The 14,334-nt window shown below is 52.3% G+C and overlaps 5 protein-coding genes and 2 non-coding genes across 7 annotated transcripts; 6 read left to right on the top strand and 1 right to left on the bottom strand.

The window, feature by feature from the left end:
* Positions 1 to 2,156: 2,156 nt before the first annotated feature.
* On the top strand, positions 2,157 to 3,122 carry BKA78DRAFT_291953 (uncharacterized protein; the record flags this gene model as incomplete). The annotated part of the gene is made up of 1 exon (XM_066885978.1): positions 2,157 to 3,122. The coding sequence occupies one exon, from the start codon at positions 2,157 to 2,159 to the stop codon at positions 3,120 to 3,122; it is 966 nt and encodes a 321-aa protein (XP_066750083.1).
* Positions 3,123 to 3,835: 713 nt separating this feature from the next.
* On the top strand, positions 3,836 to 3,917 carry BKA78DRAFT_t19. Its single transcript has one exon. It is a non-coding gene; the product is annotated as a tRNA-Ser (tRNA).
* A 1,223-nt stretch (positions 3,918 to 5,140) lies between these two features.
* BKA78DRAFT_329583 (MFS transporter) lies at positions 5,141 to 6,945 on the top strand (the record flags this gene model as incomplete). Its single annotated transcript, XM_066889679.1, has 4 exons — positions 5,141 to 5,286; positions 5,320 to 5,428; positions 5,487 to 5,598; positions 5,723 to 6,945. 4 exons carry the CDS (start codon positions 5,141 to 5,143, stop codon positions 6,943 to 6,945), a joined length of 1,590 nt encoding a protein of 529 aa, XP_066750082.1.
* A 780-nt stretch (positions 6,946 to 7,725) lies between these two features.
* On the bottom strand, positions 7,726 to 7,806 carry BKA78DRAFT_t17. Its single transcript has one exon. It is a non-coding gene; the product is annotated as a tRNA-Gln (tRNA).
* A 2,228-nt stretch (positions 7,807 to 10,034) lies between these two features.
* On the top strand, positions 10,035 to 11,114 carry BKA78DRAFT_304173 (uncharacterized protein). Its single transcript, XM_066887605.1, has one exon. The coding sequence runs from the start codon at positions 10,099 to 10,101 to the stop codon at positions 10,840 to 10,842; it is 744 nt and encodes a 247-aa protein (XP_066750081.1). The 5' UTR covers positions 10,035 to 10,098; the 3' UTR covers positions 10,843 to 11,114.
* On the top strand, positions 10,660 to 12,014 carry BKA78DRAFT_23554 (uncharacterized protein). Its single transcript, XM_066883843.1, has 2 exons — positions 10,660 to 11,634; positions 11,692 to 12,014. The coding sequence occupies exons 1-2, from the start codon at positions 10,839 to 10,841 to the stop codon at positions 11,769 to 11,771; spliced, it is 876 nt and encodes a 291-aa protein (XP_066750080.1). The 5' UTR covers positions 10,660 to 10,838; the 3' UTR covers positions 11,772 to 12,014.
* A 242-nt stretch (positions 12,015 to 12,256) lies between these two features.
* Positions 12,257 to 13,030, top strand: BKA78DRAFT_340490 (uncharacterized protein; the record flags this gene model as incomplete). Its single annotated transcript, XM_066890324.1, has 1 exon — positions 12,257 to 13,030. One exon carries the CDS (start codon positions 12,257 to 12,259, stop codon positions 13,028 to 13,030), a length of 774 nt encoding a protein of 257 aa, XP_066750079.1.
* Positions 13,031 to 14,334: the final 1,304 nt, after the last annotated feature.

Below are 14,334 nucleotides of genomic sequence, written 5' to 3'. Positions count from 1 at the left end.
AGTAGCAAGCGGAACATGATCCATGGTGGGCCGAGAAGATGAGGGAGAATAAGTAGGACACGACGTCGACCCGATAACTTTGTGCTGCTTGCTGCTTGCGACGGAGCGGACTACTGACTGGGATGGCCAGGAGCTTGATCAAGACCGCATGGCGAATGGTATCTTTAGGCTACATATGAGGTGACGGGATGGTGCAATTCATTCCAGTGCCGTGGACCCTGAATTCGCATCCATCTCAACCCCACCAAAGTCCCTGAGAGCTAGCTCTTCGCACATCATCTTCCAAGCAGCAGCCAATAATCCCTCTCCGTTCACTTCATTCTCTAGACCCAATCTTCCCAGCTCCAATGCTCTTGCATCTATCAATTGCTCGCCCGCCGTCAGCGCGCAACGCGTCAGGATGCATGGGTGGGCGAGCTCGCAAGCGGGCGGGACGTAGGTTGGCGGGATACCATCATCCTGCCCCGCGATGTCGTGATGGGCGATCGCCGCGGGGAAGCCAAAGGTAAATTCAATGGGTCGGTTGCAACGAGAATGGGAACAAATAATGGGAACACGTGAACTCGATGTGTCGAGTGCTTGGTTTGTTAGAAGAGGTGAGAGTGAGGGAGTGGTTATGAGTTTTTTTTGGTTGAAGTGTGATGAGTACGTAGGTGGCGGGCGTGGTTGGACGGCTGACACGTGACTTTGCCTAATGCGGTAGGTACCTAGGTATGTAGGCAGGTAGGTACGAGGCTTGGTCGCCAAAGTCGTGGCAGAGCGATTAGAGAGTATGCAAATGAGCGACCACGGATGCAAAGAAATGCTCTATCTTAAAAGGACGTGCGTCTAGGGAGCATTCAAGCACCTTACGCACTTGATGCTGGAATTCACTGAGTCCTTTGTGTAGAGTTACAGGGAGCAGTCGTAGCTACGTGTGCTACGACTTTTGCCACCAAGCCTTAGTAGCAGAAGTTAGGCGTCACAAGAGTGAGATGCATGGCAGTTGTACAGGGAGCATTCAAGCGCCTTGTGCACTTTATACAAGAGCTTAGTATGTCCTTTACGCCATTGTACAGGGAGCATTCAAGCGTCTCGGGCACTTTGTATAAGAGTTCACTATGTCCTTTGCGCAGTTGTATAGGGAGCAGTCCTAGTTCTGTGTGTCGCGACTTTTGCTACTAGGCCGGGCTAAACCTGTACCCCCTACCAAGGACTATACAAGGAGCAGTTCAACTTTTACTCTTCTTCTGGGCCATCTTCTTCAACCTCTACCTCCACCACTTACTACCTTGAATGCGTTTCTACTGGAGCCAAAACACCACCAAACCACCCAAACCCTTAAACGCGTTTCTACTAGAGCTAAAGACCTACCCCTTCCAAGGACTACAAAAGGAGGACTTCAGTCCCTTCACTCCTCATCTGGCCCATCTTACTTAACCTCCACCTCCACCACTCATTACCTTAAACGTGTTTCTACCGGAGCCAAATCACCACCCAACCATCTAAACATTTAAACGCGTTTCTACTAGAGCTAATCCCCAAATCTCTACCAAGGACAGCATAAGGACTACTTTGACCCCTTTACTTCCCTCCTAGACTATCTTCTTCAACCTCCACCTCCACTACTTACTACCTTGAACGCGTTTCTACCGGAGCCAAAACAGCACCTAAACCCTTGAACGCGTTTCTGCCGGAGCCAAAACACCACCCTTCCACTCAAGCCCTTAAACGCGTTCTGGCTGGAGCCAAATATCTACCTTCTCGCAATAATTCAATTCCCTTACTCTTCATCCGGGCCATCTTCTTTAAACCCCACCTCTACTATTCACCACTGTAAACGCGTTTCAGCTGGAGCCAAAACACTACCCAAACGCTTAAACGCGTTTCTCCTGGAGCCAATCCCTGAATCTCTACCAAGGACAGTATAAGGACTACTTCGAATCCTTCACTTCTCTCCTGGACCATCATTTCCAACCTCCACCTCTACCATTCACCACCTTAAACGTGTTTTAGCTGGAGCCAATCCCTGGATCTCTACCAAGGACAGTATAAGGACTACTTCGACTCCTTCCTTTCTCTCCTGGACCATCTTTTCCAACCTTAACCTCCGTCACCAATCCATCAAGCCACTGAATTTCCAACCAACCGATCGATTAGGGCCGAAATTCAGCATCATGTCGACCAAATTCGACAGCAAGCGCCTCGACAAAGTCAGGAGATCAAAGAAAGACAACCCCAGAGGCTCTTGCGTGATCAACCACTCCGCAATCAACGGAGACTGTCGCATCGTGGCCGGATACCTCAACCAACGAACACGAAGAGACTTGTTTCGACTTGCCGGGTACCAAGTGGGAGACAACACTCAGCGTCCCGTCACTCTGGTGGAATGGCTCCATGCGTACTCTCGAAACCGCAAGGAATTCATTCAGGCAAAAGTTTGGCCCTCGATTTACACGCGTCAAATCACATTTTTGCTTGAACACCCACACTTCAAGAACTATCTCAAGGACTACTTTCATGACAAAAGCACCCCCTTTCCTTTGCCCAAGACCCCTCCAAGGACTTTGAATCAGAAAGTCGAAATCTTTTTTGCGACACCCAAGGGAGCCTTCGACAGGTGGAGCCACATGAATGCCCTCTTTGCCGCGTTCCAGGTTCTGCTCTTGCTTCCTCCAAACATTCTGACTGGTGCGCTGAGGGAAGACCTCAGGGACCACCCGGGCCTTTGGGGTTTCCATCACGAAGATTGGATGAGGGCTGTCGCCCTCGTACGTTTCTATGTCCGGCATGTCCACGGCAGGAAGATCGGGGCTGATCAGCCATCGATGCCAGTGGACTTCTACACATTGGAGGAGGAGGAGGAAGCTGCTGCGAGCGGAAAAGGAGGAAAAGCAGCAGCCCCTTCGAAGCAACAGCCGGACGACGGACATGAGGATCATGAGCGAAGCGGCGGTACTTCTACTCCCTGCACTCAGGCGACTCCCAGGGAACCGGAGGATCCAGTTCAAGACCAGGTGGCGGAGCGCTTGGACTCGGAAAGGGATGGCTTGAGCTTGGAGAAAGTGGCAAAGACATTGGTCTTTCTGGGTACGGTGTGGATCTTGCTTCTTCTGTTCGGCGGCAGGAACGAAGAGCTCTGATGGTAGGAATGAGCTTGGAGTGGAAAGACCATTAGTCTTCCAGGCGATATGGTTGGGTTTGGTTCTTTCATTCGGGGATAGGGACTTAAAATTGGCGAGAGGATTGGGCTTTCACTTTTTTCAGGGGATGACATGGTTTTACTTTTTGCATGCGATGGCAGGGACTAAAAATTGGTGAAGGAACTGGCAAAAGGTTGAGCTACAGGGAGTCAACAGGAGGCCGGGCGGGGACTGAGGCATTTGGGATAGCAGCGGCATTGGATTTTGTCTTTGTCAAAAGGTCAGGCGACAGGGAGTGATCAGGAGGTCGGTCAGAGACTTTGCAGCATACATAAGATACCTCCCTGTGCCTCTAAAGTTTGACTTGGGGTTTTTAGTCCAATTTTCTCCATGTTAAAAGCTCAGGCGACAAGGAGTGATCGGGAGGCTGAACGGGGACTTGGGCATATTTGAATGGAGAGATGCCTAATTTTCACAATGTCTACTGCATCATACATACGATACTTCCCCAGATGTCTGCAATTCAACTTAGGATTTCAGGAATTCGCTTGGACTGGAATTTTTGGAGCGCAGCGCAATGCTGGTTACAACGGGTTGTGGCACGCAAAAGTCATGAACTTCTATGTCAGGGTGAGCGAAACACGGCGTGAACGGTGCTGTATATAAATTTGTGCGATCGCTACCCTATTATACGGCGACAAGACGGCGTAAACGGGTTGGTGGTGTAGTGGTAACATGTGCCGCGGCTACAGTCGCTCCCGCGGCAAGTCCCAGGTTCGATTCCTGGCTGACCTAAGTATATATACGTCGGTCAAGGCGAGATCATGAGCTGCCGGGCGCAAAAAAACGTTGTTACGTTGACAGAGAGCGAAGTGAATGGCGCCGGCGACAACGAGCGCCTTGAGTGCAAATCTGGTGAGCGGAATCGATTCAGCAAGGTTTATTTGGTCAAGTTCAGCGTGAAGACGGCACTCGGGACGGAGGGCTCATTACCTGACGACAGCATGAGTTGTTGGTGTTGTTGATGTTATTGTTGTTTCGCGGACGGTGCCTGCCGCCAGACGCGCCTATCCGCTACTGCTGGCAACGACGACAAATGACGCCATGGGTCATTGCCCAAATTACCAAGTCCAGATGCGTATAACCAGGGAGCATTCAAGCACCTTAGTACCCAAAGACTTGGACATTTCAGCTCAGCTACAGGGAGCATTCATGCATCCCGGTACCGCCCTGAAGCTGAGATTGCTTTTGCATCCTACTGTGCCGTCACATAGAGAAGTGGATGCTGGCAACGGTCATCTAGCCTTAGATTAGCGTAGCAGCCGACCTAGGCCTTCCAAAATTGCAAGAGGCCAATAGATGGAGCAGCGCTGACTAGATCCAGCTGCCAGCTGGCAAGCAGTCGCAAAGTGTCGGAGCCGCAAAGCTCGCCAAAATGACCAGCAAACAGCACTGAAGTCCTGCTTCCTCCTAAGTCACTTCGACAAAATTCACAAGTTTAGGCCGCACCTCGTACCGGTACCGGTCGGTCGTGCATTTGAAATTTCAACCGGCAACAAAGTGCCGTCTGAAATGGAGTTTGGAATCAAGAGAATGGTCGTCCGTTGCGGAATATCCCGAAATTTCTAGATCGACACAAGGTGTCATTGAATAGATTTCGCATTTGGTTAGAAAAGGCGTCTTCAAACTGTCGCTATCGGCTTCCAAAATCGTCGTGACCTACCGAATTGCGCCGTCAACACCAAAAATTTCGCCGTCGACTCCCCTCTTCGTGATCGACTTCCAGCCTTACTCTGAACTCTTACCGTCTTTAGAAACTCTTTGAGCATGATTAAACTGATGTCGGAGAGACCCTTTCCTCGGTTTTAGCGGCTCGGACATCATCCTGCGCCCAAATGGCAAAATTTTCGACTCCTGACGGATAAAAGAGGCCGTGTCGCTGATGGATAAGATGTAGCATTCCATCAGATAACCTCCAGAACCTCCCATTGTTTCACACAGACGGCTAAGCTTTGCGGATGATCGCCCAACCCGTTCAGGAGCTCCGCACGGAGGGGGACGAGCGCCAGGAGACGGCCCTTCCCACTGACTCGCCGGCGCCAGAGCATCTACACTCCAAACTCGTCGACGATATTAACATCGAAAAGCTCGACGGCGATGGAGTGTCCGTTTCCAGTGGTGCTGGTAGCACTCAGAGAGTGCCGAAGCGCGTCAAGTTCGCGGCAGTCGTGATTGTGACGTTGATTGGATTCACTTCGCATTGGTCTTCGGAGCTGAGTTCGGCGATGAAGAGCACCATCAAGAAGGTATGCAGAGAGTTCCAGCTCTTGTTGTGAATATGCGTGGCTGACTTTTGCTGGATAGGAACTCAACATCGACAATACCCAATTTTCTATCCTCACTTCGAGCGAGAATTTCGTCAGAGTCACACTGATATTGGGAACGGGGATTTTGACTGACCGGCTTGGTGGTGTTGGTGAGTCTCTGCCCCTTCAGCTCTAAGTCATATGAGACGCATCTGAGGAGTCATTGAACTCCGTTTCATGTCCTCCTGGCCGTCTGAGATTACTATCAATGAATCGCTGACCGAAGGAACCCAGATGCCTTACTTTTGTACAACATCATGTACTTTATTGGGACTGCCATTATCGCTGCTGGCGCGAGCACGCGATCATTCAACACTATGATTGGCGGCACCATCATCCAAGCTCTTGGAGACATGGCAACCCAATGCGCACAGTACAAAATTTTCAGTTCGTGGTTCCCACCGTCCGGCGGCTTCGCTACCACGCTCGGGGTTGAAATCGGCATCGGAAAAGTCGGCTCCTTCGTTGGAAAGTCGACGGCAAACATTATTGCAAAGAACACGGGCGACTTCAAGTGGGTCTACTGGGTAGCCCTCTTGATCAACCTCTTTACAGTCTGTACGTCAGTCGCCTTTCTCTTCTTCAAGAAGCGCTACTCGCACTTCTTCTTCAACAACACGGATCCCGCTACGGGCGAGCGGCTCAAAGACAGCAACAAGAAGTTCGAAGTGCAAAAAATGCTGCAGCTGCCGTGGACCTTTTGGGCCATCATGCTCTTCTCGCTCTTCTACACCAGCACGGCCATGGTGTTCAATCAGAACGCGACCGAGCTCGCCGAGCAGCGCTTCCACGTGTCGGCCATCACGGCCGGCTGGTATTCGTCCATGAGCCAGTTCCTGGGCTTCTTCTTCACGCCGCTGCTCGGCCTGTTTCTCGATATGCTCGGCAATCGCTGCACCGTCATGGCCGTCTGTGGCTCCGGGTTGTTGGTCGCAATGGCGCTCTGCGCGTGGGGCCCGGGCGCCAGTGGCACCGCTGCGGCGTTTGGTGTGTATGCTTTTGCCAGTACTCTGGGCATGCCCATCATCATCGACAGTACGCGGGCCACAGTGCTACAGGAGGTCTTTGGCTCCGCGTACGCGATCAAAATTGCGGTTGCGAATGCCGTCGACATCATCATCCGCATCGCCACGGGAATAATCCAGGACGCCGATGACAACAGCTACAACCACGTTGTCATTGTCTACGTTGCCATGGCTGCGGGTGCTCTTGTGGTTGGATGGGTCCTCCTGATTGGCAGCTGCTTCAGCGTGGATTTGGGGCTGCTTCAATGGACCCGCAAACAGCGGTTGCGCAAGGGGGAGACGATCAATGCTGAGAGGAGAGAGTTTGAGAGTGGTTCGCACAGTCGGCTGAATAGACTGGTCAGCCTGACTTGCTTTGCTGCTTTGCTCGTTCTCATGGCTGCTTCATGGGCCGTCTATTTTTGGGCAATTGCGACGGGGCACAGTCACTGACCCATTGACGATGCCAGACACATCAACGTTCTTGAGAGGTTGGGCCTGCATGCTATTGCAGAACTTCGCAGTTGCAACATCAACCAGCCCCTCGGAATGGAGTTGGAAACGCCGGCTTTGGCAAACTCGTGGCGGAGGACTATGAAGACCTTAGTAGCCAGCAGTTTTGATTCGTGTTTTGCGACGGTGGTCGATCCGGTCGGTCATGCTCCTCGCAGCTAGTCAACGAAACACGGCGAGCGAACCACGTCTCAGTTTGCCGCCCAGCGACCGATATTGAGAAACATGATCATAGTTGAGGATGCGACCTGTTGTCTTTGTGAGGAGGATTTCGATTGAGATGCGAAAAGAGTGCTCGTTTGGAGTGCCGAACAAAAGTAGTGGCGGAGTCGTTTGGCTCGCCGGTCGCTGCAAACTCAGGACGCTTGGATGCTTCACGACCTCCAGCACCTGTTTGCCCTCATGCCTCCTGTCAGTTCATCGACGAAGATTCTGGTCTTCTCTTAAGTGCCACAAACTTTGCAGCCAGTCTCGGGGCCTTGGGTGCTTCAAAGGAGTGCAAACGGACTGTTGGATTGTAGGCAAGCAAGTCGTCTGTCCAGTGATGAGATACGCTCAAAGTCGGGCCGACCTGTCCGGAGTAGCTCCGAATCTACCAGCAGAAGGCTGTCCGCGCGCAAAGTGCGCACAGCAACACCGAGATCTGCCAAAATGGTCACTCACGCCCCAACATCCACCCCCACCATCAACCAAAAGATTTTAGATATCTGGATGGACAAAAGGTCTATCCCGGATTCGAACCGGGGTTGCCGGAATTCTGTATCTCAAAATCCGGAGTGATAACCACTACACTAATAAACCAAGCTTGATGCAATGTAGAAGAAAAGAAATAGTATATACTATATTTTCTTTGACTGAGCCAAAGGGGTTAGCCCTAGCCTGAAGGTTCATAGCACACCATCAACCGCTATATTGGAGCTTGCAATTCGCACCTGTCATGCATGTTTCACCCGGGAAGACCCGAAACCGAGGAAAGCCGGAAGTGATGGGGACACCAGGTCGGGGTCTCTTGCCTAATTGGGATTAGCGCCATCCGCGGCCCAAGTCTCCCCAGAGAACCAAACGACCGACCGTACCCTCTCCATCCTCCGACGCCCAGCAATCCTCTGTAGATTACTACTATGACTTCGAATCATCTACCTCGCTGCCTTAACGCCTTGCGTCTTCGAGTTCCCATCTTTCGAAATCCTCTTGGCCGACCGGTAAAACGCGCTCCGTCCCGATCGCTGGACACGATGGCAAGTACATTGGACAACGAAAGGAATGCCAACTCTAAGTTCCGGTGCCAAAGTCGCGCGACAAACTGTGTGTCCACACTACTAGATCGAGATGTGTGTGTACAGGGAGCATTCGAGCGCTCTTTTTTTTTTTTTTTGCCTTGGGTTGAAACTTCGTTTGCGACCCATCTTGCAGGTGCCTACACTCATTACCATCTCACTCAACACTCTTGTCGCTTGATTGTTCGACACTCCGAATGCTCCCAGCGCACGCTCGAAAGCAAATGAGCCTCTTCAGGATATTTGGCATCAATCCACCACGCTCATGTCTCATCAAGCAGAACCCGAGCGCTTTTCCACGCAACCTTAAAATAAGCAGAACACTTGGAAAACAGTCGGCTTGGGGGTTTCGGATGCCGCCCCAAACACATCACTTTTTCGGGCCGCTTGCGATTCAAAATCATTCTCTCGATTATTGCAAGCTACAAAAGCAACGTGAGTTCCTCCAGTTGAAGGCACCCATCCTTTTCATCCCTGCCTGCTTTTTCCTGTTTACATCCGCCACTGTGGGCTTCAAAAGAAGTGTCAACTCCTACGCGGGGCGCTTGAATGCTCCCTGAAGTCATGCAGTCATACTCAGTTGTTTGCAACTTGGATGATCTGCGCATTCCCAGGCTTTTGACACCAAGTCTTGACTCTTGAGGTTGACATTTCTTTTGCGACCCACAGTGCCTCCAATCGGCATCTTTTATCCTATGCAAACCAAACCACGTATATAATGATTTGGATTTCGCTCGTAGCTCGAGACCAACGGGACGCGACTCCAGGTCCCGCATTGTTGCGACTTCCCTTGACGTAAGCGCTTGACTGCTCCTTGTGCCCATCCCTTACGAAGGATATCAGAGAATACTCTCTATATTTTAGGCGTCGGAAACACGAATGCTCCCTGTCTGCCTGTATGAATACACCCTCATATTCGGAAAGTGAAGATGCTTTGGGCCTGGCTGACCCAAGAATTCATCTTGGTCCAGGGTTGCTAAAGAATACGTTCACATCGATCCGGAGGCTCTTGCTGAGGAACGGCGCCAGCGAGTAAGGGATCAGTACCGCCGACAAACGCTCGAAGAAAAGCAACGATCCTGCCTCAGCAGATTACTATGTAATCCCGCGGTCCCGCGAGAGATCGGGTTCTCTGTGTGCCGCATACGATGACTCCCGGGACGCACCAGACCAGAACAGCTTAGCCACGTCTTGTTTTGCTTGGCAGATGGCGTGACGGAATACCGTACAGCTCAAATTCGGTGCAAAACTGCCATGGATGCTGTGCGGTTAGTCACCACCTTGATATGTGCGTGCCACGACTTTTACTACCAACCCCCGGATGAAAGCACTCGTGCTAAGAGAAAGGACAAAACTTCCCAACAAAGCCATTAGCCGAGAAGGAGAAGATGCAGACGAGCCTCGGCAGCTTCTTCGCCAGTACGTGGTCGAAGCTTTTATACAGGAGATTCGAACAATGCCTTCGACGGGGATCCAGGCTAAGAATCCACAGTCGCCCAAGTGCTCTACCCGCCGCGATATATATGCCAAAAAGTTCAGCGCTATATTACATGTAGGCTCCGTTGGCCGCCGCCGATGACTCCTCGTGCGCACGTCAGCGCGGCGCGCCTGCGTCGCTGAGCCTAGGTGGGGTGTGGAGGTGGTGGGGTGGCCATGATGGGCAGGCAGTCGCAACTGCCCGGTCGAAACCTCTTGCCAATCTTGCCAGTCGGATGGCTCCCCAGCTCTCACAGCTCTCAGCGGACGGCACCTCTCCAATCCCTCACCCTCATCCTCGCCCGCACCTTGTTCAGACCTTTGCTCGACCGAGGTCACGATGCCCTTGTCATTGACCACCCACGACGACCTCCGTGATGCTCTCACCTCACCACCAGGTGCCTTGAACGTCACCAACGAGCAATGGGTCGAAATCGACGACGACTCAGACGACGACAATGACTCTTCGTCTTGCTCAGAGAGTGAGAATGAGTCTGTCTCGGCCAGCGACGATGACGAGGATGCCGCCGACGGCAACGACTTGGGTGATGACGGTGATGACGACTCGGACGCCAATGACGAGGAGGCCAACCATGACGATTCCGACGACGGGGCCGGCAATGCTCATGCTCAATTCAAAGCACGAATTGAGAAGTTTGCCGCTGGTACGCTGCTGATGCCAATCACTCATTTCAATTTGGCGTCCCACACGATCCTGCATCGGAATGATGTCAACTTCTGGGCAATGAAACTGTACAACATGGCGACGACAGAAGTTCGCGACCTTCTAGATCGGGATGACCCACCAACACGCCACGAGATGGAGTCCCTCCAGAGGGCGGACAAACGTAAGGCCTTGGGCAACTACTTTCTTTCCATTAAGGGCGGCCCTCCGGTTGGCAGTTCTACAGAATTTGGGTACTCCGGGTCCGCAACCGGTATCGACAGATGGATTGCCACTCGAGTAAGCGAGCACTCCAATGGAGACGATCGCCAAGGGTCATACCTTCAACGGCTGCTCGACGACCCTGATGTTCACCGGAATATGGTAGCGGTCATACTCGCCGACAGGTCAACCTCATGAGGGTGACTTGCCTGTTTCACGAGACGATGATGTCCTCCTTCCTCAAGACTTTTATCCCTGATGAGCCAGGCACTAGCCCTCCAACCACCCGCCAATTGTACCTGAACCTCGGTCCATGGAAACATGTCGATATGGAGTGGCACTTTACCAACGGGTCGGTCCCTCTGAAAGAGGCGTTCAAGCAGGCCAAGGGCGACGTCTCAATTGACCCGGATGTCCTCGCCGAGCAACGACGCCAAAAGAGACAAGAGGAGTACAAGCGGCAGACGCCAGAGCAACGCGCTAGACGCAACGCAATGAGGCGAAGTTTCCAACGGGAAATTGAGACCCCGGCCAAGAACATGAGACGCCAAGGAGTGGCAGAGGCAGAGGTCCTTGAATGGGTCAAGGAGGCCAAGGCCAAGAGAACAGCAAGATTGAGTGCTGAGGGCAGCAAACGTGGTCGCCACAAGGCTGTCAAGGCCAGCAACGAGGTTCACGGCGCCAACCAGACTGCTCAGGGTGCGTCTTCCAACCAGAGGCCCAAGAAGCAATCCAGGCCAAAGAAACAGCCCACCGTGGTCAACAACCAGATTCGTTGCAAGCGGTGGAATGGTTCGGCCGAACAGATTAACCTCATGAGGGTGACTTGCCTGTTTTACGAGACGATGATGTCCTCCTTCCTCAAGACTTTCATTCCTGATGAGCCAGGAACGAGTCCACCCGACACTCCAAGGCGGCGCGGGGTGTGCTTGAATGCTCCCTGTAGCTACCCTTTTACAAGCTCAAATGTCCAAGTGTTTTGGGACCAAGGTATTTGATCACTCCCTATGCGCACGTATCCTGATTTGAACTCACTAAACAAAGAAGTCCAGGAACACAACCACGAGGAGCATTCAAGCATCCCACCCCGAAGTTGCGATTTCTTTTGCAACCCTCTGTGGCCTTGAACAAGGCCGTCCATGACTTATACGCGCGCATGTACGGGAAAAAACACTCAAGGGCCACCATAAAATACCGTCGCACGAACGACATTGGTTATGGGTTGAATGTCTTCATGCCAGGAGACAAGCCGGTTGAGGTAAAGACTGCCGCACCGCCGCAAGACCTCCCGCAGGACGGTCGCCTCCGTCTCCAACTCGGAAAATCCAAATCCAAGAAACCCAGCCAACGGTGCCTTCAGTGCACAATCTTTGGTTCTGAGTGTCACGTACGTGATACGTGGCGGTCTTGTGACCGTTGCAACGAAAGGGCAGACGACACGGAGGAGAAGGTCACCGCGAACATGATCGTCCGGTGTGGACTACTTTGCTCGGATCACCATGACAGAGCACACGACTTGCTCCGCGAATACCTCGTCCACCTCGTCCCATAAATTGAGCTTGGCAGCCCCTGCCTGCTCTACTCCATCAAGTCGCACCCGGTAATTCAGGCCATGGAAGAACTCGACAAGATGCAGGTCCTCCGCAATCTGGTAGTCGCTGCAACATACTCTTACCAATTACTGGGCGAATTCTGTGAGTCGGAGCAATGCGCCAAGAGCGACGAGGTCACGTCCCTGGAGGATCAGGACGATGAAGAGATTACGAAGCTGTTCACTGACGTCGTCGCCTTCGTTGACGACGCTCTGCCGGTACTGCTCGAGCCCCTGATGCCCTCTGGAAGGAGGAAGAATGCCGAAGATGAGACCACCGCTTCGGCGAAGCGGCAGAAGAAGGATGGTGAGGCCAAAGACCCGGACGTCGAGCTGGAGGACGCACCTGTGGAGTCTCCCTCAACTCCGACAGTCCATCCTGAAGATACGCCCGTCGAGCCGCCCAAGACGCCGCCAGTTGAGCAAACAAGTGGTAATGTGGCCAAGACTGTCAAGATCACCAGTGGGAGCGATGAGGAGGACCTCTCAGATATGGACGAGCAGGCGCTGGAGAAGTTGCAGCCCGAACGCTTTGATACGCCAATGCAGACTACCCCAGCTAAGGGAGGTGGGAACAAAACGGCACCAAAGAAGGCTCCCAAGAAGCCGAAGAAGGCTGCCAAAGAGCCAACACCTGGAACCCACAGGTCCTCTCGCAAGAAGCCCGAGTCGGCTGAGAAAGTGAAGGAGGACGACGACGATGAGGAAGAGGCTCCTGGTAGCCCCACTGGCGGTCAAGGCAGGGGTGGCAGGGATGGCAGGGGTGGCAGGGCCCGTGGCAACGTTGAAAAGTGAGTTCGGATGGATCTGATGAGATGAGTGCTTGGGCAGGGGGTCCTTTTGGTGCCCAGAAAAATTTTGGTTTTACTTTAAAGGCATTGCCTTAGGAATTGGCAGTCGAAGGGGAAAAATGGTAGAAGGGGTTTGGCAGCACATCAGGCTGCAAAGGATTTTCTTACTTTTGCTCGGATTCACCTCTAGGGATCTATCCCAGGCCAACTTCATCGACATCCTACCCTTCCCCAACTCCATAAGTTTTCTGCTAGCTACCCGATTGAAGCCGATCCTCCAGGCTTTTAGCTGGATACTCTTGCCAAGGGTCAGCCAGGGGTAGAATAGATCATTCACTCTGTCCGACGATCTACCTCCACTTTCCACTCAATCTACCACTTTACTGCTAGCTACTCGAACGAAGCGAACTCTACCGACATTTCAGACAGCAACTCAATAAAAGCCATACACCTGCTTCTTCCCCTATTTGGCAACATTCACGAGTACATGGGCAAGTCCTACAGCCTGTTCTCCTTTTCCAGATTCTTTTCTGACTCCACTCCACTGAGGATCCCAACAGCTACTCGAACGAAGCCTATACCTATAAGGATCCATCACCTACTTGGTCGAAACCTACACCTGCAATGTTTCAAACAGCTACTGGATCAAAGCCTGCGACCCACCAAGGATTGCGATAGCTGCTAAATAGAAGCCCACATCTACAACAGATTGAACAGCTACTGGATCAAAGCCCCCATCTACCGCTCCACTTTGTAGGGCATCGTCTGAGCTACATAATAAAGTAATTCAACGTCGACTCTTTATCCGACCTCCTTTCTTTCTTCCACCTCCATCACAGATTCCAACAGCTACTCGATTACAGCCAGCGACCTCCCAAGGATTCTAACAGCTACTCGAAGGAAGCCCGTACCTACAAGGATCCAACAGCTACTCAAACGAAGCCTACGGCCCTCTTCCTCATTTGTTTCTTAGTCTCTACAAGAATTCCACTCTGCCTTAAACCATCTTTCTACATCCTTCTTTTTCCCCACCGAGTTTGCAACGGCGCGTTCCATTGGGCCCGCGCTTTCCTCCTGCTTCTTTTCTTGCTGGGTACTTCACATTCTCTCTCCTACCTCGAACCATTCTTCTTCAACCAACACCTCCTTCTGCAGTTTACCCACCGCACGGGATTTGGGAGCCCAGTGCCCTTATTGACCACACGGGATTTGGGAGCCCAGCGCCTTTCAAGGGGTTTTTAAGCTCCCACCCCTTCCACCGTCTCCATCCCTTTTCAACTCCACCCCTCCTGCAGTTTTCCCACCACG

The sequence above is a fragment of the Phyllosticta capitalensis genome (genome assembly GCF_038381095.1).
Source record: "Phyllosticta capitalensis strain CBS 128856 chromosome Unknown BKA78scaffold_1, whole genome shotgun sequence".
Taxonomy (NCBI): domain Eukaryota; kingdom Fungi; phylum Ascomycota; class Dothideomycetes; order Botryosphaeriales; family Phyllostictaceae; genus Phyllosticta; species Phyllosticta capitalensis.
This window is presented reverse-complemented; position numbering and strand designations above follow the sequence as displayed.